The 22,943-nt window shown below is 46.2% G+C and overlaps 1 protein-coding gene across 1 annotated transcript in view; it reads right to left on the bottom strand.

Annotated features, from left to right (window-relative positions):
* Positions 1–22,943, bottom strand: part of METTL1 (methyltransferase 1, tRNA methylguanosine) — a 108,029-nt gene that overhangs the window by 71,924 nt on the left and 13,162 nt on the right. Inside the window, exon 2 of the mRNA XM_069230921.1 lies at positions 4,460–4,626. Coding sequence (XP_069087022.1) covers positions 4,460–4,626 — 167 coding nt within the window. The remainder of the gene's footprint in view (positions 1–4,459; positions 4,627–22,943) is intronic.

Here is a 22,943-nt window from a genome sequence, read left to right as displayed (position 1 = left end):
CAAGTTCACTTGATATGGAAATTTTACCTCGCTTGGATAGTGATCATAATCCTTTGTGTCTTGTATTGACTAATCATGCATTTTTAAGAGTCGAGCACTTAAGGATTACTAATGGTCCATTCCCTCATTTGAACCATAGACGCTCTAGGGTCTGCTGGCCAAAGGTTGAATTTAACCCGTACTTGATTGGGGAAATTTACTCATCTTTTTTAAAACTCTTTGTAGATTACGAGGATCAAGAAGCCTCGGATATTCCTATTATGGCGATCCACACTAAAATGGTCGATTCCCTTCAGGGTATCTTCTATAAGGAAACTTCCTTTAAATCGAGACCCGCTGACACCCTTCGCAGGGACTGGTATAATCAGGATTGTGCGCGAGCAAGATCCACCTTAAAAGAGGCTGTTAAAAATTCTACGCATGCGGCTATTAAAGAGGCTCGTTGTAGGTATGCTAATGCCCTGAAGCGAGCCAAAAGAGACTGGGAGAATGAGACATGGCAGAAACTGCTTGCAGCAGTCCAAAGTAAAGATGATAGCTCTTTTTGGCGGTTGTTGACCTCCAGTTCGAAAAGGGGTAAGGATGATATTGGGTTGCATATACAGCCCGAAAGATGGGTGTCCTACTTTTCTGAAATCTATGCTTTGCCTGTACAGCAAGCTCTGGAGGACCCTGCACATGTCGAGTGTTGGGCTGCTAATAAGATCTCATCTGAGAGAATTGTTTTTACCTTAGCTGAAACCACAGCTGCTATTGATTCTCTGAGGCCAGCAAAAGCCCCTGGCCCGGATAAGATTCCAGGGGACTTGTTCAAATCAGAACCTAAGATATGGGCATGGTATATCAATTTATTGTCTAATGCCATAGCAGCTGGCAGCCCTATTCCAGAGTCTTGGCGTGGTGCTGAAATAATACCGATTTACAAAAAGGGTGATACAGGGTTGCCTGTAAATTATCGACCAATTAGCCTTATTGATATCCTTCAGAAGACGTTTGCCAAACAAGTCTTAGAGAGGCTTACTGATTGGATTCAAGACCAGCAAATTTTATCTCCCTTACAGGCTGGGTTTCGGCCCAAAACTAATACTATGGACCAAGTTTTCAGGCTGTCACTACTGTTCTGGAAGTATGTCACCTTATCTAAGCAAAAACTCTATGTGGCTTTCGTAGACTTAAGATCTGCATTTGATCTTGTCCCAAGAGAGAAACTGTGGGAAGTATTAAACAAAATTGGTATCCCAGGGAACTTAGTGCATTTAATCCAAAGATTACATGAAAAAACATTTGCACAAGTAAGATGGGGCAATCAGGGGGAACTCACAGACAAAATAGACATCAAGAGAGGAGTGCGCCAGGGTTGCGTTCTTGCCCCAACGCTATTTACACTGTTCATCAATGAGGTGGTGCAAGTCGTGTCCAATTGTCAAAATGATGCCCCATCTTTGAATCACCATAAAATTCCAATTTTGTTATTTGCCGATGATTCTCTCTTGATCTCCAGAACCCCTATGGGCCTCCAGGTACTCATGGACAAGTTCAGTTCGTTTTGCAGTGACTATGGTCTGGAACTTAACCATAGCAAAACTAAACTTATGACTTTGGGTTGTGGCCCCACTAAGAGATATTCAATATTTTACAATGGAACGCCCCTAGGTTTGGTAAGCTCTATAGATTACTTGGGGGTGAGAATTAGCAACAATCTGCATTGGGGGGCCCAAATTGACAAAAGTTTGGCTCGCCTGGTACAGTCATCTGGAGCCATTCTTCGTTTTCATAAGTCTACTTCTGAGAGAGTGATTACTCCAATTATTAAAATTTATAGAGCAAAGGCACAAAGTGCTGCGGTCTATGGGGCAGAAATTTGGGGGTCCTCAAACACTGGCAGGCTTGCAGTGGGGGAAAACAATTTTGTGAGGTCTACTTTGGCCTGCCCTCGCAGTACCCCACTGCTGCCATTGTTCTGGGACCTTGGCCTTTCACGTATCTCAGATGTAGTTGCCCTACGACCTCTGCTTTTTTGGGTCCGTGTTTGGTCCACCCCTGAGTTATCTACATACAAGGAGTCTATCCAAGACATCTTGGATAGACCAAATGTACTCACCATTCCCTGGTTTAATCACATCTCTAAATGGTTTCATAAATTGGGTCTTAGTGAGCTATGGAGTCATCCAGAAAGTATAAGGAAGGAGCAGAAGAATCATTTGAAAACTGTATACTGGACTTATGTCAGGGAAAACTATCTGCTGTGCCCTACTCACGGCAGATTGACCTCACAATTTTTTTATTTTAAATGGTATCCGTCTTTTGAATCTTTTATGGATATAATTCTTGACCCATTAAGTAAGAGTTTATATATCCAGTTCAGATATGGTTGTCTGCCTCTCAAATCATATGGCAGTAAGTGGAGTGCAACTACAAGATCTGATTTTTGTCCGAGCTGTAACCATAATTCAGAACCCATTGTACATTTTATGTTTTTATGTCCTGCCTATTTGATTGCGCGTCGAAAGTGGTTACGGCCAGTGTGTAGAAATATGGGGGTAAGACATTGTATTGTTGCCTTAAGAATTCTGATGAGGGAAAGTTCCCCCCCCTTACCCTGTGCGGTTAGTAAGTACATTACAGCTGCCTGGCATGTACATATTAATCGCTTGGGGAAAATTGCTGACGCGGAACTTACTTCAAAAATAAGGACAATATGAAAAATTGACAATGGAATGTTTTAGTCATCAAATCTTAACCACACACCTAGACTGGAACAAAACCCCATGATTAATTTAAATGACAGTCAGTAGGAGATTAGGTGTTTGGTTTTTATGTGTTTTAAGGCCGTAAAGGATGTTCTTTTTTACTCCTCTTATTTCCTTTTTTAACTTAATTTTTACTTATCTTTTATCTTTTTACCGGTGGTTGTTTTGCTTTTATGGTTGAAAGTAACCGAATAAAGCTATGTATGTATTGATGATAGTGCTCAGGTAAGGTAGCTTCCCCTATCAAGGTTAAATATTGTTATATATTCTACTTTGCATAAAACTTTAGCACTGTTTATTGAGTGTGCAGAAAATCCTTCCAGTTAAAATAGCATTAGTAGCTATGCTATTTCAAGTTTTCACGTTTCGTCCAGATCAATTGTGGGGGATACTGTGAAGAAAGAAAGGGTAAAAAAAGGAGTATTTTCATCTTAACTTACATAGAACGGTCTTGCTAACACACAAAGATTTCATGAAATTAGAAATATAGAGAAGTGTGCCTTTGCTTGGGTAAGTACAGTAGGTTTTGTGAAATCCGCATTACAAAAAACTGCCAAGCAGGCTTCAAGGGGTACGTTTAGAAATGTTTGGTCCCATGATTTATAGATTTTCAAATCCTCGAAAGATAATACAGTTGAAAAATAAAGAAATACTATTGGAAAAGGAACATGTTTCTCCAAGGACCTCTGCACAATTACTGACAGTATGATTAGCTGACAGCAACTGAAAATTTGTGTTGCTGAGGCCATTACAGGATGCTGGGCATCAAACCCTGTCCTGAGCAAAATTGGCAAAGAAGGTAAAAAGGGGCATGAGGAAGCATCCCTTATTTCTAAGGGGGAGTTTGAAGGTGAGGACAAGCCAGAGGTTCACATTATGCCCCCAAACGTTTAAAAAACATAGAGCTAGATCAATAGATAGATGTACACCTCCGTTTTTCTGCTGCGATTTGCAGGTCCGATTTTAGGTCAGAGAATTTGCAGGTAGATCCACATTTAAAAAAAATCCGATATGCTTGGTGTTTTTTTTTTTCAAATTTCCCAAACTTAATAAAACAATAATAAAATCACAGTTTAAATCTGCATTGAACAGTGCGCACTACGAAACATGGGGCTGTCTGGGTGCCTGCCCATAGAAAGGTTATTCAGTTTATGGTTTTTTTGCAGGGACACACTTGAGGTTTTGATTATCAAACTATAACAGGACAATTTCTAGGGTTTTTATGTTTTGATTCATAATCATAACTGCACTTTAGCTTAAGGCCATTTCAGAGATTTTGGTAGCATATTTTACAGTGTGATTAGTAGAAGAAACCATTAACCCCAATTTACAGAGGAAGTTTTTTTCCCAGTTGAAATATATGAATATATACCAAACAGTATATTGAGATTAAATCTGTCCCTAATTCTTTTTTTTCAGGTAAGCTGCAAGGAATGCTGAGTCCTCTTGGCAAGTGGTTGATCTTGGAAGAGATATATGGGGGATAGTTATGATCTCTTAAAAGTGCACTTCTATTTTTTCATTCATCTCCCCTCAATACTTATATTTAATTAATTCTAAATTACTGAGGCAGAGTAGTTTCAAAAGATACTTTAATAATTGGTATGTTCCCCTGTTGATCTGCACTCAAATGCAATGCTTTGAAAAACAAGAAGTAGAAGCCAACAAAAGTAGCATCAAGTCAATCAGTGGCATATTTTCAAACTTACCCAACAAGCCACCGTAGCCACACCCAATATCAGCAAATTCAACTTGCGTTGCGGACCTAAGCTTCTCTTCTTCATCTTTCACATCATCATGACGAATGTCTGTAGACAACAGCTGAAAAAACTCAGGGTAATACTCCGACCAATCCATCTTTTCAGGGCTAACAGGACTGTGGGTGTAAAGATGATATAATAGGTCACATGTTGAAGGCAAATATAGGGGTTCTAAGTTTAAACTAACTATTTCTCTATTACTCAGCACTAAGGCCAGATGCTGTGACTTCTTAACTCCAGATTGTGCAGCTCTTCAGCTGCTCTGGGCGTGCACATGTTGGGTGAAAGAATCGCTTTCCACCACCTTTGTCTTAAAAAGGGTTAGACATACTTTCCTTTAACTACTTTCTGCTAATAAGCATGCAATGTTCATAAAGACATTTCCAGCATGAGCTGAGCAGTGCTGGCACTCCACAAATATATAAAGGGCTTAGCATTCATATAATTGAATGACAGTGGCACCTAAGCCTTACCCCTGGTTCAAAGGTATTAAACTTAGAATACTGGAATGCACGTTTACCGGAACACCTTAGAGGACTTGCAGCTGTCCCCAATAAATGAATCGCGCCGGGGTGACTTACATCTGTTTCTAATAAAGAACACCTGCTGAACGAAGGTGCTGCCAGAATCTGTAATTCCTTCTGCTGTTCGTCTGTCTCCTTCTCTCGTATACATTCAACTTGTTTTCACTCCAACCTTAAATACTCTCGGCTGATTATCCATCAGACAAGTCTCCTCAACATAGTGACTTAACCAACTTCCTAAACTTTAAAAACTAGATAACTCCAATGTTGTTTATCTCCGCCTGCCCATGAAACAAAGTACAATGCTGGTAAAAGCATGGGCCCAGGCTTATCTTTGCACTCTCACAAAAGGAACATACTTATCTCCTCACACAAGAACCACAAAGACTCGTCATGAACCAAAAGTATCACCTACATATCACCTGCTTACGTGGTCAAAATGCAAAGGAAATTTGGCAAGAACATTTAAATTCCTTTGTTTTTTGCCATCATGCAAACTCCAGTCGAGAGAGGCCTTGCTATTCATCCAATCAAACAACACAAGAACTTGGAATTTTAGCAATACAGTGCTGCCTGTAAAAGTAGATCACTCAAGGAAAAACCTGTCTTCTTACCTTGAAACCATGACCTTAAAACAAGAATTGAAATACCCTCATTTTTAAACTGAGTTTGTATGAATATTTCATAATTCTACGTGAACATATACACAGTATTACCTTATTCTACCACCTCGTTACTCCTTGTTCAGGCGCTTTGATGTTTTTTGTACTGCAAACAGCACTAAACAAAATAAATGATGAATAAATAAACTAAACTAGTAAATGAATGAGCTTGTCGGCTTTGTTGATCCAGGACACTCACGTGTTTAGCCATATTTGACAAACAGTAGACTCCTATACATTAAAACATGCATTTTGACACCGCATCTTTTGGGGGCAGTGAATATCAAATAAATCCCACAACACTGACATAAGTGTCTTTATTAGGAAAAATAAATATCTGTTGGCAAACCAAAATTGCATTCTGTAATGGTAACCACATGTACTTAAATGACAAGCTCCTTGGTTTAATAGTGTTCCAGGACAGTTAAAAAAAAAATGTGTTGTTTATGCCAATACGTAGGCACACTTTTCAGTGTCTGAGTGCACTGTGCAATAATATGACACATAGAACATTAGAAACAAACAAAATGGATCAATAGCTGTTGTATGACAGAACCACGCATGCCCTTTCCATGTTATTTTTCACAATGCAGGCATAACAATGGATTAGTCTTTCGCAGGTAAGTATAAAGATAAAACACCTACTGGCTGTCACCAGTAGGTGGTTATAGTTAGGACTTGGTTTCCCTAGGAAAAGCGTTTTTTTGACTCAGCTATATCTTTGGTGGCATTTGACAAATCTTCATATAATTTTTTTTGAAAAAGGTGCCCTGTAGGGTCCTGTTGTGCATGGTAGGTTTCGGGGTGATCCATCAAGCAGGGGCAGAAAAAAAGGGGGGGGGGGGGGTGTCAAAAAAGTGCGTTCCCCATGTTAATTTCCAAGGAGATTTTAGACATGACTACAGCCCAAACCGGTGGACAGAATTACACCAAATTTGGCAGAAAGGTAGCTCTTAATCAAGAAAGCATGCTTTTTGTTATTTAGTCTAAATCCATTCAATAGTCTGCAAGATTTTAAAGAAAATCCACATTTTTATATCTAGGTGCACGGATAATTTGCAAATAGCCCTGCTCTCGTGCAGAGATCTTATTGGCTACCAACACTTCAACCAGGAAACCTTGGCAGCCATTTTCAGACTCTGCTTCAGCCGAGTTCCAAATACAAAAATACCCTAATTCCCTAGTCTTGGTCCTGAGGTCTCCCTGGGACCCCGCCAGGGCAAAACATTTTTTTTTTTTTTTTTAATGCACAGCGAAATTTGCAAGTATTCAGAAATTTTGCAGTGTATTACAAAAAAAACAAAAAAACAATTGCGGTCTCCTACACTTGTTAAAATTGTAGCCCTTGGTTGCGTTAGGTCCGACGGTCATGCAGAGTTTTTTGAAGAAAATGGAGGGGGGCGCACAGAACCTCCCTCAAAGAGGTTAATAATGCCCTCGGGAACACCACCACCCCGCGGCTATAAACAGAAAATTATGTGAGGGTGTCACGCGGACCTCTGGCCTGGGGAACACCACCTCACACGGGCCAATTACTTTTTTTTTTCTTAAAAGAAGAAGGAGGGCCGTGTGGCCCCCTCTCCGGGCAGCGCGACCTGCCTCCTAGAACCATATATGGCCCTGGAGACAGCGGCACCCGAGGGCCAGCTCCAGCTAATTCCTGAGGTGCCCTTGAATCCACGCTTGTTTTGGAAAACGCCCCCAGGCAAGCAAGGGCTCGGTGGCATTATTTAAAAATAAAAAAAAAGGAAGGGAGGAGCATTAGGCCCCCTCCTGAGGCTCTTGGAGATCCTGGGACCACCACGTACCTTGGGCTAAATATTAGTAATGAGGATCCCCTAACCCCATGACCTAGGGACCACCATCTCCCTGGGGCTAAAATAACTGTTGAAAGTGGGAAAGGGACCACATACAGCCAGAGAATGACCACCTCCATGGGCCTGGCCCTTAAAAACAGAAGGAGGGGGGTACGCAGACCCCTTTCTGGAGCCAATAATGTCCCTTGGGACCGCCAGCACCTCCCCAGGGCCAGCTCCTGCTATGTCCCAGGATGCCCACTGAGAGTTCCTGCCAAGTCACAGCAAACACAATTCCGCTCCAGGAAGAGAGATCTGTCAAAGAGCTCTCACTTGCTGGGAGCAGAGTTTTCGTCAGTTTCCCTTCCCACATCTCTGCAAGATGATAATTCATGTTATCACAGAAGATTGGAGAAAAACACATGAATCACAATCACATTGTAAATGCACATAAGGTCACTGGAGACATTTCCTCGTGGTCCACAATGCAGCAGTACTGTAGAATACACAATTGACATTTACCCAAGGAGTCAGAAAGAATTCCACTCGGGTAGATATTTTGAGCAAAACTGTGGACTCGTTGGATAAAAGGGCAGGTGAGGTTCCTTTGTGGCTGAGTCACTCACACAGATGCGGACACACCCACTCACCGACACACACTCATCCAAACAGTAACAGACCCACTCAGAAACTAACACAAACCCACTCAGACAGTGACGAACCTACTCACAGACCCACTTAGACATTCACACATCAACTCACAGACCCACTCAGACATACACACACCCACTCACAGACTCCCTCAGAATCTCACACACCGACACTCGCACACCTACTCAGAGACACCCTCTCACACTTATCGTCCCACCCAGAAAGACAGACCTTGTAGCCACCCCCCAGCATACAGGGCTGATTGCTTGGTTAAGGGGGTTGGCTGCAGGCCATGCACGGCGCAGTTTTGGGTGGTTATACAGGGTTGGCTGCTGGGTCTGGCTGCAGGCCAGGCCATTCAGCCAACCCCGACACACACAGCCCTCGACCGTGTGCCGCATGGAAGGATTAACATATAGTAATTAAAATTATTTTAAGTTTAAAAAAACATAGAAATTCACTTAAAAACAATGGTTACAGGGACGTTCTAGGAAGGGTATTTGTATGGCAAGGGTGTAAGGTGGGTAAGGGTATTTGTGTGGCAGGGGTATTTTTAGGGTTTAGGCTGTGTAAGGGTATTTGGGTAGCAAGGGCATGGGTTGGGTGTCGATAAGGTAAGATATATATTTATATATAATTCACTTAAAAAAAAAAAAAAAAAGTTACAGGGACGTTATAGTTAGGTCCTGAATTTTATTGCACAAAACTAACTACATCCAGTAGCTATAGTTAGAGTTATTTCAAGTAACTACAACTCCCCATGCACTGCTAATTACCCCAGATATTACAGCACTCATGACAAGTTTTATAACATCAATAAGTATACCAATGAAACATTAGCAGTCAAATTATTAGTGAAAAAAATACCTCTGCGAGTTATACTTACTTGAAGTAACTAGAACAGTTGAATCTGTACGGTTTTGTGCGAGGATATTCAGAACCTTACTATAAAGCCCTGGTAACCATTGTGTTTTTTAAGTGAATCATATATTTCCACTCAAATAGCCTTACCCACCCTTGACCCCAACAAATATTCTTGCCACCCAAATACCCCTACCCACCCTAAACCCTAAAAATACTCCTGTCACCCAAATACCCCTGCCCACCCTAAACCCTATAAATACCCTTGCCACCCAAATACCAGTACCTACCTTACACCCTAAAAATACCCTTGCCACCCAATACCCTTATCTATCCTAAAAATACCACTGCCACCCAAATACCAGTACTCACATTAAGGCATTAAAGCCTAAAAATACCCTGGCCACCCAAACACCATTAGTTAGCCTAAAAATACCCCTCAGAACCAAATACCTTCATCTACCTTAAACCCTAAAAAAAAAACTTGCCACCCTACATACCATTACGCACTCTAAAACAAAAACCCTTGCCACCCAAACACCCCTACCCACCGAAAACCCTACAAATACCCTTGCCTCCCAATACCGTAACCAATTCTAAACCCTACAAATACCCCTGCCACCCAAATACCCTCACCAAGCCTACACCTCAAAAATACTCATTGCCACCCAAATATCCTTACCCACCCTAAAAATACCCCACCACCCAAATACTGTTACCCATCCTAAACCCTAATAATACCCTTGCCACCCAAATACCATTACTGACCATAAACCCTAAAAATACCCTGGCTACCCAAATTCTCTTACCCACCCTAAACATACTCTTTCCACCCTAAATATCTTTACCCAGTCTAAATCCTAAAAATACCACTGCCACCCAAATACTCTTACTAACCCTACACATACCCTTGCCACACCAATACTCTAAAAATAACCTTGCCACCCAAAAACCCTTACCCACTCTAAACCCTAAATATACCCTTGCATTCCAAAAACCGTTACCCACCGTAAACCTTAAAAATATCCTTGCCACCTAAATACTCCTTCCCACCCTAAACTGTAACAATAGCCTTGCCACCCAAATACCCTTACCCACCGCAATCCCTATAAATACCCCTGCCAAATACCTTTACCCACCCTAAAGCCTAAAAATACTCCTGCCATTCACATACCGCTATCCACCTTAAATATACCCTTGCCACCTAAATACCCCTTCCCATTCTAAACTATAAAAATAACCCTGCCACCCAAATATCCTTACCTACCCTACAACCTAAAAAAATACCCTTACCCACCCTAATACCCTTACCCACCCTAAAAATACCCCTACCATCCAAATATCCTTGCTCACCCTAAACCCTGAAAATACCCTTGCCATACAAATACCGTTACGGACCCTAACCCCTAAAAATATCATTGCTACGGAAATATCCTTATGCAACCTAAAAATACCTTTCCCAGCCTATATACCCTTACGCCCTCTAAATCCTAAAAATACCCCTGCCACGCAACTACTCTCACCTCCCCAAACATACCCTTGCCACTCAAACTCTAAAACTACCCTTTCCACCCAAATACACCTTCCCATCCTAAACCATAAAAAATCCCTTACCACCCAAATACCCTTACCCACCCTAAAATTACCCCTGCTACCTCAGTACCCTTGCCCACCCTAAGCCCCCAAAATACCCTTCCCACCTAAATACCTCTACCCACCCTAAAAATACCCTTGCCACCTAAATAGCCCTTCCCACCCTAAACTCAAAATATACCCTTGCCACTTAAATACCCCTTCCCACCCTAAACCCTAAAAATGGCGGTGCCACCCAAATACCCTTACCCACCCTGTACTCTAAAAATACTCCTTCCACCCAAATACCCTTACCCAACCTAAGGCCCTCATTACAACCGTGGTGGTCTGTGTTAAAGCCAACAGGCCGGCGGTAAAAAAAATGGGATCAGGGCCACAGCGGAAACCGCAAACACAGACAGCCACTTTAACACTCCGACCGCCACGGCGGTGGCAACAAACACCGCAGCGGTCGCCGCCAAAAGCAAGGCGGAAGACAATGTACCGCTCACCCCATCACAACCCACCAATCCGCCAGCCTTTCCGGGGCGGTACCAACGGCATCAAAAGCACGGCGGAAACAGTGTTTGGAAGGGAAACCACTCACCTCTCGACACTCAACGAAGAACCAGGAAGCCATGGAGCCCAAGTTACAGGTCCTGCCCATGCTGGTCTACCTCCTCATCTACCAGAAATACCAAAGGCGGCAGCTACGGCCACGGTGAGTACTGCACCTATTACACTGGGGAGAGGTGGGGAGGAAAAAGAGTGGCACACACACGCAACACTCCCACCCCCAGCCCCAACACCACACACACAAACACATGCAGCAACATTACATTTACACCCTGTAACCCCCTGGAAGATAGAAGGACAAAAAGGAATAGAGTTATATCATTGATATTTTAGAAATACGTAACGATTATAAAAACAGTATTTACAAAAATATACAATATGTACATTAAGGCCGTACATTGTCCTTTTCAAATGTCCGTGGGTCACTGAGCAAAAATCATGGGCCAAGTCCACACTTGACTACTGCCTCAATATGGAGAGAACACTGCAGAGGCATCAGGTCGAAAACACACAGGCACCTCGGGGGGATGGGGAAGGGGGGGGGGGGGGGGGGCACCTCAGCCAGAAGATGGAATAACACCACTGCTCATCAAGGGGGCTCCATGCCCACAGCGATGTCCTGGGGAGTGCAAAGCCACAGTCTCTCAAGAGGGTGGTTTGCCCACTGCTCGGTCCTGGGGAGTGCAAGGCCACAGTCTCTCAGGTGGATGGCTTCTTCCACTGGTTCTGGAGGGGGCTTGGTGGCCAGTGTGCTTCATCCTGCCAAGGATAGGGTGAGTGGATGCCTTTCTCTACTGGTTCTGCAGGGGGCTTGGTGCCCAGTGTGATTCATCCTGCCAAGGACAGGGTGAGTGGATGCCTTTCTCCACTGGTTCTGGAGGGGGCTTGGTGCCCAGTGTGCTTCATCCTGCCACGGAGGGGCTGAATGGATGCATATCTCCACTGGTTCTGGAGGGGGCCTTGTGCCGAGTGATGCAGCACTTGGGGTGTGCCACACCCCAAGTGCTGCATCACTCGGCACACATTCCCTCACCTGGGTGTCTGAGGCACGAGATTTGAAGGGACCAGGTTGCATGATAGTCCCTGGAGGCAGGGCTAGACTCCATCCTGCGGCGCCTAAGGTTGCAAACTGGTGGTAGTGCCAGTGCTGCTAAGGGGTGCTGCCAGGAGTGGTGGGAGGCTCCAGCCTGTCTTCTGCAGCCTCGAACGGCCACCCACTGGGGCTGCTGGTGCTGGTAGTGGTCCTACTGTCAGTGGTGCAGGTGGCGGTGCTTGCGGCGGTGCCTGCGCGGGGCTGCTGGCGGTGCTGGCCGTGGTGCAGGTGCTGGTGCTGCCAGTGGTGGAGGTGGGCGGTTCTGCTGGAGGGCACCAGGCCTTCATCTGCAGCCTCCGACGGATGAAGTGCCTTACCTTGGGTTTCTGCCCCTTCCTCACCTTGGCAGATGCTGTTGTGACCTTGGCTCTGGCAGCTGGAGGTTTGGAGGAGGCCTTGCTGGGTGGGTCGTGCTCCTTGCCCTTGCGGCATGTTGTCCCCTTCTTCACCTTGGAAGGTGAATGGTTGGTCCTTTACAGGGGTTGGTGGCACACTGGCTGGCCTGACGGGTGCCCCCTTTAAGCCTTTGGGAGTTGCAGGTACCACAGCGGACGCCGACTTGGTGGCTGAGGTGCTGGCCTGGGTTTTAGACACCCTGACACGAGGGGAAGGACGGGGGGGTGGAGGGGTAGGGAACAGGTCAATGTTTGCCAGGAAAAGCTTTATAGACACACTGGGGCAGGAAGAGGGAGAGGGTTTGGGAGTGGAGGAAGAGGGAGTGGTGGTAAGAGGTGTCTGTCTGCTGAGTCTGTGTGAAGGTGCATGTGCTGGATGCTGTTGTGAGGTGGATGGCTGTTGGGTGGGTGGGTGCTTGCATTTGTGTACTTTGGGAGGAGGAGTCACAGACACACTGGGAGAGGACACAGGGGATGTGTGCATGGATGTGGGTGTGGTTACGGCCAGTGAGGGGTGAGCAGTGATGGTGATGGAGGTAGTGGATGAGGATGTAGTGCATGCAGGTGTGAGTGGAGACGATACTGGGAGGTAGGTGGACGCCGAGGAGGAGGGCACGACAGTAGAGGCAGTGGATGTTGGTGTGTCTGCATGGGTATGGTGTTTGTGTGAGTGCCTGTGGGATGATGTGTGGTGCTTGTGTTTGCCTGAACCACCTCTGTGTGATGATTTGGGTGAATGCTGGTCTGAAGGTGTGCTTGGGATAGGCTGGGGTTGAGGGGATTGGGGCTGGGTAGAGGAAGTTGGAGGGGGGGAGGCTACACACAGGGACAAGGGCTGCCATCAGGGATGCTCTCTGTTGGGCCGCCACACCAGAGTGAATGCCCTCCAGGTATGCATTTGTTTGTTGCAAATGCCTCTCGACACCCTGGATGGCATTCAGAATGGTTGACTGCCCAACAGTGAGGGATCTCAGGAGGTCAATAGCCTCCTCACTGAGGGCAGCAGGGCTGACTGGGGCAGGGCCTGAAGTGCCTGGGGCGAAGGAGATGCCCACCATCCTGGGTGAGCGGGCAGGGAAACACGCTGAGTGGCTGCTGGGAGGGCGGTGCTGGTATGGGGGGTGGCGGCTGTACCTGTTGTTGGGGTGGGCACAGAGGTGTCCGCCACCGCCAGGGAGCTTCCATCAGAGGAAGAGTCGCTGTCTGTGGTCTCCCCTCCTGCCCCCCTTGTGGTGCTCCCCTCGCACTCCATCCAACTGGTGCCCTCACCGTCAGTGGATTCGGCCTCCAGGCCCACGTGGGATGCAGCTCCCTCCGTCGCCGGTGCCTCTGCTCCTCCGCCAGATGATGCTAATGCACATAAGGACAGGGTGACAAAACCAAAAGGGGGAGGGGGAGAGACAGAGGATACACTTGGTCAATGCCTGTAACACCACTACCGTTGGCGTACACAACACACAGGGAGCAGCCCTATGCACTAGGCCATGCCCAACCAGTTACTAAGATAGTCACCAGCCCATGGGGTACAAGGCCTAACGCCATCAGCTGCACACCAGAAACCCATAGGACCCTGCCCAATAGTAGATGCCCACTAACACTATTGGGGTAGGAGTGCTTCAGAGCCTGCCCAACAAGGGACCTACCCTGCCATCTTCGCCCTGGCCTAGGGTCACACATAGCCCATATCCCCCAACCAGGTACCTCTTAACCCGCGCAAAGTCAGGAGTCAGAATCAGTACTCACCCCATTGTGGCTGCTGTGATGCCTTCAGGCACCCATCCAACTCGATAGGCCACCACCAGGATGCAGAACATCAGGGGGGTCATGGTGCGACGGGCACCCCTTCCTCGTTGGGAAGCCAGGCCCAGCTGTGCCTCCGCCGTCTTCTTTGCCCAGCGGCGCAGGTCCTCCCACCTCTTGTGGTAGTGGGTGCTCCGCCTGTCAAAGACCCCCAGGGTCCCCACCTCCTTGGCGATGGCACGCCAAATACCCTTTTTCTGGTGGGCGCTGACCTGCAGGGAAAAGACAGCAGAAAACAGAATTAGTCATGGCCCACCAGATCCCTCCCATCCCCTGACGCACATCCATTGTCCACCTTACATGCTGCACTCTGGCCAGGACGCCTCTGCCCCACCACCATATGTGGCTTACATACACAGCACTCCATACATTGATGGCCCGCGCATCATGCTCCCAGTGTACTCACCTGTTTGTCTGGAGGACCGTAGAGTAACGTGTACTGGGGTAGGACCCCATCCACCAGTTTCTCCAACTCCTCTGCAGTGAAGGCAGGGGCCCTTTCCCCAGACACATGAGCCATGGTCGGTTCCAGACACAGGGTCACAGTAGCACTTGCAGTGTAGGTCCTCTTCTGTTGAAGTTCAAGTAGCAAGTGAGTGGATAGATAGAAAATGGCGGTGACGTCTGCGGCGGTGCGTACCGTCACCACCGGCGTACATCGCCAATGGCTCCTGGAACCCATAGGACCCAATGATAACCAATGCGAAGTTGCACAGCGGTCATTGACCGCCTACTGCGACGGCAGACAATGCCAGTGCAATTACCTCATTTCCACTTGTCCCTCCTCACAGGTCAGGCATCTGCCATTTCAGTGGGGCACAGGGCATGGAATGCTAACTGCGTCACAGCAGACATTGGCACAGCAAATGACTGTCGGGTTCACATTTTGTTTCTGTAAAGTAAACAAAACATCATTAGTGCAATAGATGTGGGAATATGACCCTCTGCTAACCGTTCTCTTCCATAGGCTCCAACCGCTGAGGCTGGATATGAGATGGCGGCATCCTCCGGTGTACAGACCCTGGTGGACCTTGCGACAATGGAGGACAGACACTTTATCATTACATACAGAATTGATCGGGCCACAATCCAAGAAGTGTGTGCCCAACTGGAGCCAGACCTGATGTCAGCTATCCGCCAGCCCACAGGTATCCCCCCTCTAGTGCAGGTCCTGTTAGTGCTCCATTTCTTGGCCAGTGGTTCCTTCCAAACAACAGTGGCCATGGCATCAGGGATGTCTCAGCCAATGTTCTCCAACCTGTTGACCAGAGTGTTGTCTGCCCTGCTGAAACACATGCGCAGCTACATCGTGTTCCCCCAGGAAGAGGATTTGGCCACAGTGAAAGCTGACTTTTATGCCCTGGGTCATATCCCCAATATCATTGGTGCCATTGATAGTACACATGTGGCATTTGTCCCCTCATCCCCCTGGAGAAATTAACACGTTTTCAGGAATAGAAAAAGCTATCACTCTATGAATGTTCAGATGGTGTGTTTGGCGGACCAGTACATCTCCCATGTGAATGCCAAATATCCTGGCTCTGTGCATGACACCTTTATCTTGAGGCATAGCAGCATCCCATATGTGATGGGCCAACTCCAGAGGCACCTGGTGTGGCTAATAGGTGAGCCAAAGGTCCCCACACACTATAAGTAGGTGTCTGGGTATAGGGTTGTCCCTAAGGGTTAGCGTGTGTCTAACAGGTGTCCCTTGATATTTGCAGGTGACTCTGGTTACCCCAACCTCTCATGGCTACTGACCCCTGTGAGGAATGCCAGGACAAGGGCAGAGGAACGTTACAGTGAGGCACATGGGTGTACAAGGAGGATTAGTGAAAGGGCCTTCGGCCTCCTGGAGGCCAGGTTCCGGTGACTCCATCTGACAGGTGGCTCCCTGTACTACTCACTCAAGAAGGTGTGCCATATCATCGCTGCATTTTGCACAACCTGGCCTTGCGACGCCAGGTGCCTTTTCTACAGGAGGATGTGCCTGGAGATGGTCTTGTGGCAGCGGTGGAGCCTTTGGACAGTGAGGAAGAGGAGGCAGAGGAAGAAGATGCTGGCAACAGAATCAATATAATTCAGAAGTACTTCCAGTGACACACAGGTAAGACACTGTAAGTTCACTTTACATTTCAGTTTTCTGTTTTTTCAAGACAGCCTTTTACCCTATGTCTATCGCCACTGACTGTACCCTTTTGCATCTCTATTTTCAGATCTCTGTGCCCAACTATGGCTCCTGCTATGTGTACTGCTGCCCACCAAAGGTCATTCCAAAGTATATTTCACTGTACATTGGAGTTGCAATGCTTAGATAATGTTGTACTAATACATTTGTGAATCATTTGACAGACTCCAGATTAGTATTTGTTCCAAGGGTGTTTATTTAGGTGCTCATAAGTAGAGGGGGATGTGCAATGGGATGGGCTGATGGTGGAGGAAAGTCCAGGGTAGAGTCCAGTCTCTTGGTATCACAAGTGCATTGTCCAATAGGGCATATGAAGGGGAGTAATGGCTGTTCAAGGTGGACAGGGTGACAGAGTGGGACAGAAGGGTGACAATCAGGAGAGTCTTATTTCCTGGCGAGGGTCTTGGCAATGTTCTCTGGCTTCTGCCTGGATCGCAGGGACCGCATGCCGGGTGGTTCTCCTTCTGCAGGGGGTGGGGTGCTGGTGGCCTGTTGGTCCTGTGGCGGGGCCTTATGTCCACAAGCGCCAGCGGAGGTGGAAGGCTGTTCATCGGTTTGGCTAGTGTCAGGCGCCCGTTGTTGTGCCACTGCCTCCCTCATGGTCTTGGCCATGTCAGCCAGCACCCCTGCAATGGTGACCAGGATGGTGTAGATGTTTGTTAGGTTATCCCTGATCCCCAGGTACTGTCCCTGCTGCAGCCGCTGGGTCCCCTGCAACTTGGCCAGTATATGGCCCATCGTCTCCTGGGAATGGTGGTATGATCCCATGATATTTGAGAGTGCCTCATGGAGAGTGGGTTCCCTGGGCCTGTCCTCCCCCTGTCGCACAGCAGTCCTCCCAGCTTCCCTGTTGTCCTGTGCCTCTGTCCCCTGAACTGTGTCTCCACTGTCACTGACCCCATGTCCATGATCATTCTGTGTTTGTGGGATTGACTGCGGTCCCTGTAGTGGTGGACACACTGCTGACTGACGTGTCCTGGGGACAGTGGCATGGGCCCGCTGGGTGGGTGCTATGCTGGTGTTTCCTGAGGGGAGAGGCTCTGTGGTGGGTTGGTACTGTGGCAGGGTACCCGACTGTCCAGAGGTCCCTGATGGGCCAGGTTGGTCTTCCTGATCCAGGACGGCAGAGCTGCTGTCGCCACTGTGGGCCTCTTCGGGGGGGGACTGGATATAGCTGGCACCTCTTCTCCGGTGAAGTAGAGTATGGGTCCTGTGGGGATGCAAATGCAGTGTTAATGTATCTGTGTGTGCCATCTTGTGCATGGGTGTGTTTCCCTGTATGGTTGTGATTTCCCTGTCAGCCTGGCCTTGTATGAGTGGTGATATTGTGGGCTGGATGAGCCTCTCTACTGGGCATGTGGTGGTGATGGGTGTCCATGCAGGTCTGTGTTGGGGGTCAATGCTTTGGTGTTGCATGCAGGGCTTGGTATTGGGATGGGTGGGTTGTGATAATGGGGTATATGTGAGGTGTTGGAGTGATGGGTGTGGGGGCAGAGGCAGGAGTTTGTGATGGCATGCAGGTAGGGTGGGGGGGTAAAGTACTAAAGATTTGTCTTACCAGAGTCCAGTCCTCCTGCTACACCTGCGAGGCCATCAGGATGCATAATTGCCAAGACTTGCTCCTCCCATGTTGTTAGTTGTGGGGGAGGAAGAGGTGAGGACCCACCGCCAGTCCTCTGTACCGCTACCTGGTGTCTTTCAACCACGGAACGCACCTTCCCCCGTAGGCCGTTCCATCTCTTCCTGATGTCATCCCTGGTTCTTGGGTGCTGTCCCACGGCGTTGACCCTGTCCACGATTCTCCGCCATAGCTCCACCTTCCTTGCAATGGACATCTGCTGCACCTGTGATCCGAATAGCTGTGGCTCTACCCGGATGATTTCCTCCACCATGACCCTTAGCTCCTCCTCAGAAAATCTGGGATGTCTTTGGGGTGCCATGGATGTGGTGTGTGTGATATGTGTGAGGATGTGTGGGGTGATGTGTTTGGGTGTATGCTGCGATGTGCGTGGTTGGTGTATGTGTGATGGTGTTCTGTGGCTCTGAATGAGTGGGTGCTCCTGGCTTGTGTCTCTCTGTATTGGCAATCTTTTTTTTTCGTGGAAAGGGTTGTGGGTAATGTGGGTGTGTGTTTTATAGTGGTGTGAGTGTATGGGTGTGGTGTGTGTATGTGTGTCAGGTGTGTGTAGTTTGAATTGTCCAATCTGGTGGTGTTTTGTAAATGTGTGTGTATTTTGAGCGTGGAGGTAGGTACCGCCAATGGTTTACCGCGATTGAAAGACCGATGCGGTGATTCGTGGGTCATGGTACAGTGGGCGTATTCCTGTTGGCTTAACTGTTTGGGTTTGGCTATCGCCAGTTTATCACTGACCTTTGGGCTGGCGGACTTGTGTGGGTGTCTGTATTGTGGTGGAATTTTCAGTGTGGGTCATAATACCCGTAGCGGAATACCGCCACAGGCACGGTAGGTTGGTGGCCGCCAGCACAGCGGTAGGCGGCATTTACCGCCACAGTTGTAATGAGGGCCTAAGCCCTAAAAATACCCTCGCAACCCAAATACCCCTACCCACTCTAAATCCTAAAAATACCCACGCAGCCCAAATAGCCCAAACATTATCTTGAACCCAAATACCACCGCCCACCTTAAACCCTAATCATACCCTTGTAACCCAAATAAATTTACCCACCCTAAACCCCAAAATACCCTTATTCACCATAAACCCTAAAAATACCCTTGCCTCTCAAATACCCTTACCTACCCTAAACCCTAAAAATACCCTTATCATCCAAATACCCCTTCCCACCCTAAACCCTAAAAAAAACATTTTTCAAAGTTTTTGAATGCCTAGCAGAAGAGACCTTTTACATTACCATTGCATGAAGGTTGGGTTGGGAGATTTAAGTTTTAAGGACCAGATGTAGGAACCGGTTTGCATGTCGCAAACTGCGAAAAACGCAGTTTGCGCCATGCAAAACGGCCATCGCGATGCTGATTCACATTTTGCGAGTCAGTAGCGACTCGCAAAATGTGACTCCGACTCGCAAATAGGAAGGGGTGTTCCCTTCCTATTTGCGACTCGCACCGCGATGCAGAATTGCTTTGTGATCGCAAAAGCGGTCGCAAAGCAATTCGCAGTTAACACCCACTTGAAGTGGGTGGTAACTCATTCACAAACGGGAAGGGGTCCCCATGGGACCCCTTCCCCTTTGTGAATGTCGCTAAAAATATTTTTTTAGAGCAGGCAGTGGTCCGATGGACCACTGCCTACTCTGAAAAAATTAAACCAAATGGTTTCATTATTTTTTTGTATTGCAACTCGTTTTCATTTAAGGAAAACGGGCTGCAATTCAAAAAAAAAAAAAACTGCTTTATTAAAAAAGCAGTCACATACATGGAGGTCTGCTGTCTTCAGCAGGCCACCATCCCTGTGAATGCATGGACTCGCTATGGGGTTGCAAAATGCGACCCACCTCATTAATATTCATGAGGTGGGTCTTTGCGACCCTATAGCGAGTCGCAGAAGGTGTCTGAGACACCTTTCTGCATACAATTTTGCAAGTTGCAAATTGCGAGTCGGTCTGACTCGCAATTTGCAACTCGCAAAATTTTCTTTTGCTACATCTGGCCCTAAGTTACTTTCCATCACAGCCATAAGGATCAGTTTGGGCCTGACACTAGTGTGACCTGTGGGCTAACACTTCTAATGGGAAACGAAAGCAAACGTTCTATAATGTAAAATGCTGTTGACTACAAACCAAAGGCTGCCTGGCATAACAATACAAGCGTAGGTAAAGCAAATAGATTTAGCCTTTTCAGGAGCTATTGGCGCTGTCAATGTTTTTAGACATGCTGCACAGCAGCCCGACTGCTGTGCAACATGGCTTAAAGTAAAGAAAGTAGTATGTCACGACCAGCGTTTTACCACATCACAGCATGTTTTTGTTTACTTTAAGCCATGCAGCACAGCACCCCACCCTGCTGTGCAACATCTTTAAAAACCATCAACAAAGCCAAATGGCTCAGCTAATGTTAGAAGGGAAGCAACAACAGACAGTAGAGGGGAGAGGTGGGACAAAGCCTCAACAATGAACAGTGGAACAAAGTGTGGGGTGAGGAAAGCTACACAAGGAAGCGGGAGGAGGTCATGGCATGCACTGTAGATGCATGCACTCTTCAAGAGTTCATGCCCAAAACCATAAAATAAAGTATCTGCAGGAGCCGGTGGCCAGTGGAAAACACTGATTAAAACAGGAAACTGTAGTTCATCCATGCTCCACGCTAGGGACAGAAACTTGAAGCCCAGGAGGGATCAGGAACCCACTCACCAATAAGAAGCAAGGAAAAAGGAGCGCTGTGGAAGCCAAATAATGGTATGTAATGGTAAATAAGAGGTGGGCTCTAAGCCCCTTTCAAGCTATTTATGTTTACAAGAGGTTTTGCAAGGGCAGTCCATGCACTGTAAGCAGGGTTCAGGTGTGAAAATTAAAGAACCAGTTGGCAGGTCCACACAGCCATTCTACAACGTTTGTTCATTTTGACACCAACCTTTCAAATACAGATTATATATTTATAGTGAATTCTCTACAAGGCTAAAATAAAGAGAGCAATAAAAGGAAACAGATTTAATAAATGTATTCAGTGAAATAATAGTGGGTCTTACACCTTTTCTTGCACATACCTTTCAAACACAGGCTACCGTAAATTAGATCTAACTCTACATTTCATCTTACTCATAGCAGAATGACCGCCTAGAACACGTGCTAGCATCCGTCCTCTTAAAGGGTTGGGAACAACCAACAATTAGCCTGGTTAAACAACGTCCATGTAATACCACACCTTAACACTGAACCAATTCAACATCAAGAAGCTTTTTTCAGTCCAACTAAACCTGATTATCCGCAACCCTGTCCAAAATGTCATCCGTATCAACAGCTGCCAACCATTCTACTTCAACATTCCACCTCAAGTCACCATCAAGATATTAGTTATAATCATGTCTTCTCAATATCTCATGTACATTTCATTACCTCCTATTGGCAAATGAGAACGACAATCAGCAATGACATTCATGTTCCAATCCAAAACAATATTCTTGTATTGTAAATTGCTATTTTGCCAATTTTGGTGGTGTCTTTCCACCCACTTTTGTGAATAAAAGATCAGTTAATGAGCGACAGTCAATGTACACAGACAACTGTGTGTCACAAATGTTTAGCTGTAAATATTCTACTCCTCACCAACATGTTAGAGTCTCTTTCTTAATTATGGAATATTTACTTTCCTTTTCCAGGAATTGACCTTGATTCATACGCAGTTGTTTCTAATCTACTATTATGAATCTGAAGGAAAGCTGCTCCAATACTAATATTACTGCCATCTGTTATAATTACTGATTTGCAATGCATAGTAAAGAGTTTCAAACCAGGGTCTGCCCAAACCATACTTTAACATTTTGAATTTTTGTTCACATATCCCACGTCTGCCTACAACAAATTATTTTAACAATACTGACCATTTCCACTGAGAACCTACAAATATATCTGGCAATATAAACGTTCAAATGCATTCCTATTCTGTTAAATTTCAAAGAAGAATTAAAGTATCCTATAACTGTAAAGGGTTTATTACCATATCCCATCAAATAAAGATTGGTTAGAAACAAATACTTATCGCTGAACCGGTATAAGGGATCACCACCTATCAAGATGCACCAAAGTCTGCCATTATGCAAATATCTGTTCAAACTATTAAATTAAAAACAGACCAGTTCTACTCACTAAAATCATCCACATTGTTGTCTTCTCCATCCTCAGTCACCAAAGGTAAAACATGTTTTAGTACTTCAATGGCCCGCAGCCCCCAGACAATGAATAAGCATTGCTAGTTTTCACTTTTCTTCAAATATAAAACAACCTACTGCTTATACTTAGGCTTTGAATCTTTGTCTCGTTTCATCTCATTCAAGCACAAAAAGATGGTAGACAAGTTCCCTGAGTTGTGTTGCAAAGTAGTAAATTTCACTAAAATTAAACAGCAAAATATTGAGTTTATGATGTGACCAGTTTGGAAAGATACCACAGTCAAAATCGCTTTGTGTATGTCTATATATGTTGCACTACAGAATTACATACTCCCCTAATCTTTCTAGGAAAAATGGATAAGTAAGGTTTCAAACCATTGAAAATATTAATCTCTCAATAGCCTATAATAAACGTTTTGATATTACAGTACTGGCTGTGGGAGTCACAAACCACTCTCCTACTTTGGACTTTTATTTTTTCCCTCAAATACAGGAAGCTCAATAGGTCTGCAAT

The sequence above is a fragment of the Pleurodeles waltl genome, chromosome 4_2, assembly GCF_031143425.1.
Source record: "Pleurodeles waltl isolate 20211129_DDA chromosome 4_2, aPleWal1.hap1.20221129, whole genome shotgun sequence".
Lineage (NCBI taxonomy): Eukaryota > Metazoa > Chordata > Amphibia > Caudata > Salamandridae > Pleurodeles > Pleurodeles waltl.
The sequence above is the reverse complement of the archived record's forward strand: the minus strand, read 5'-3'. Positions and strand labels throughout refer to the sequence as shown.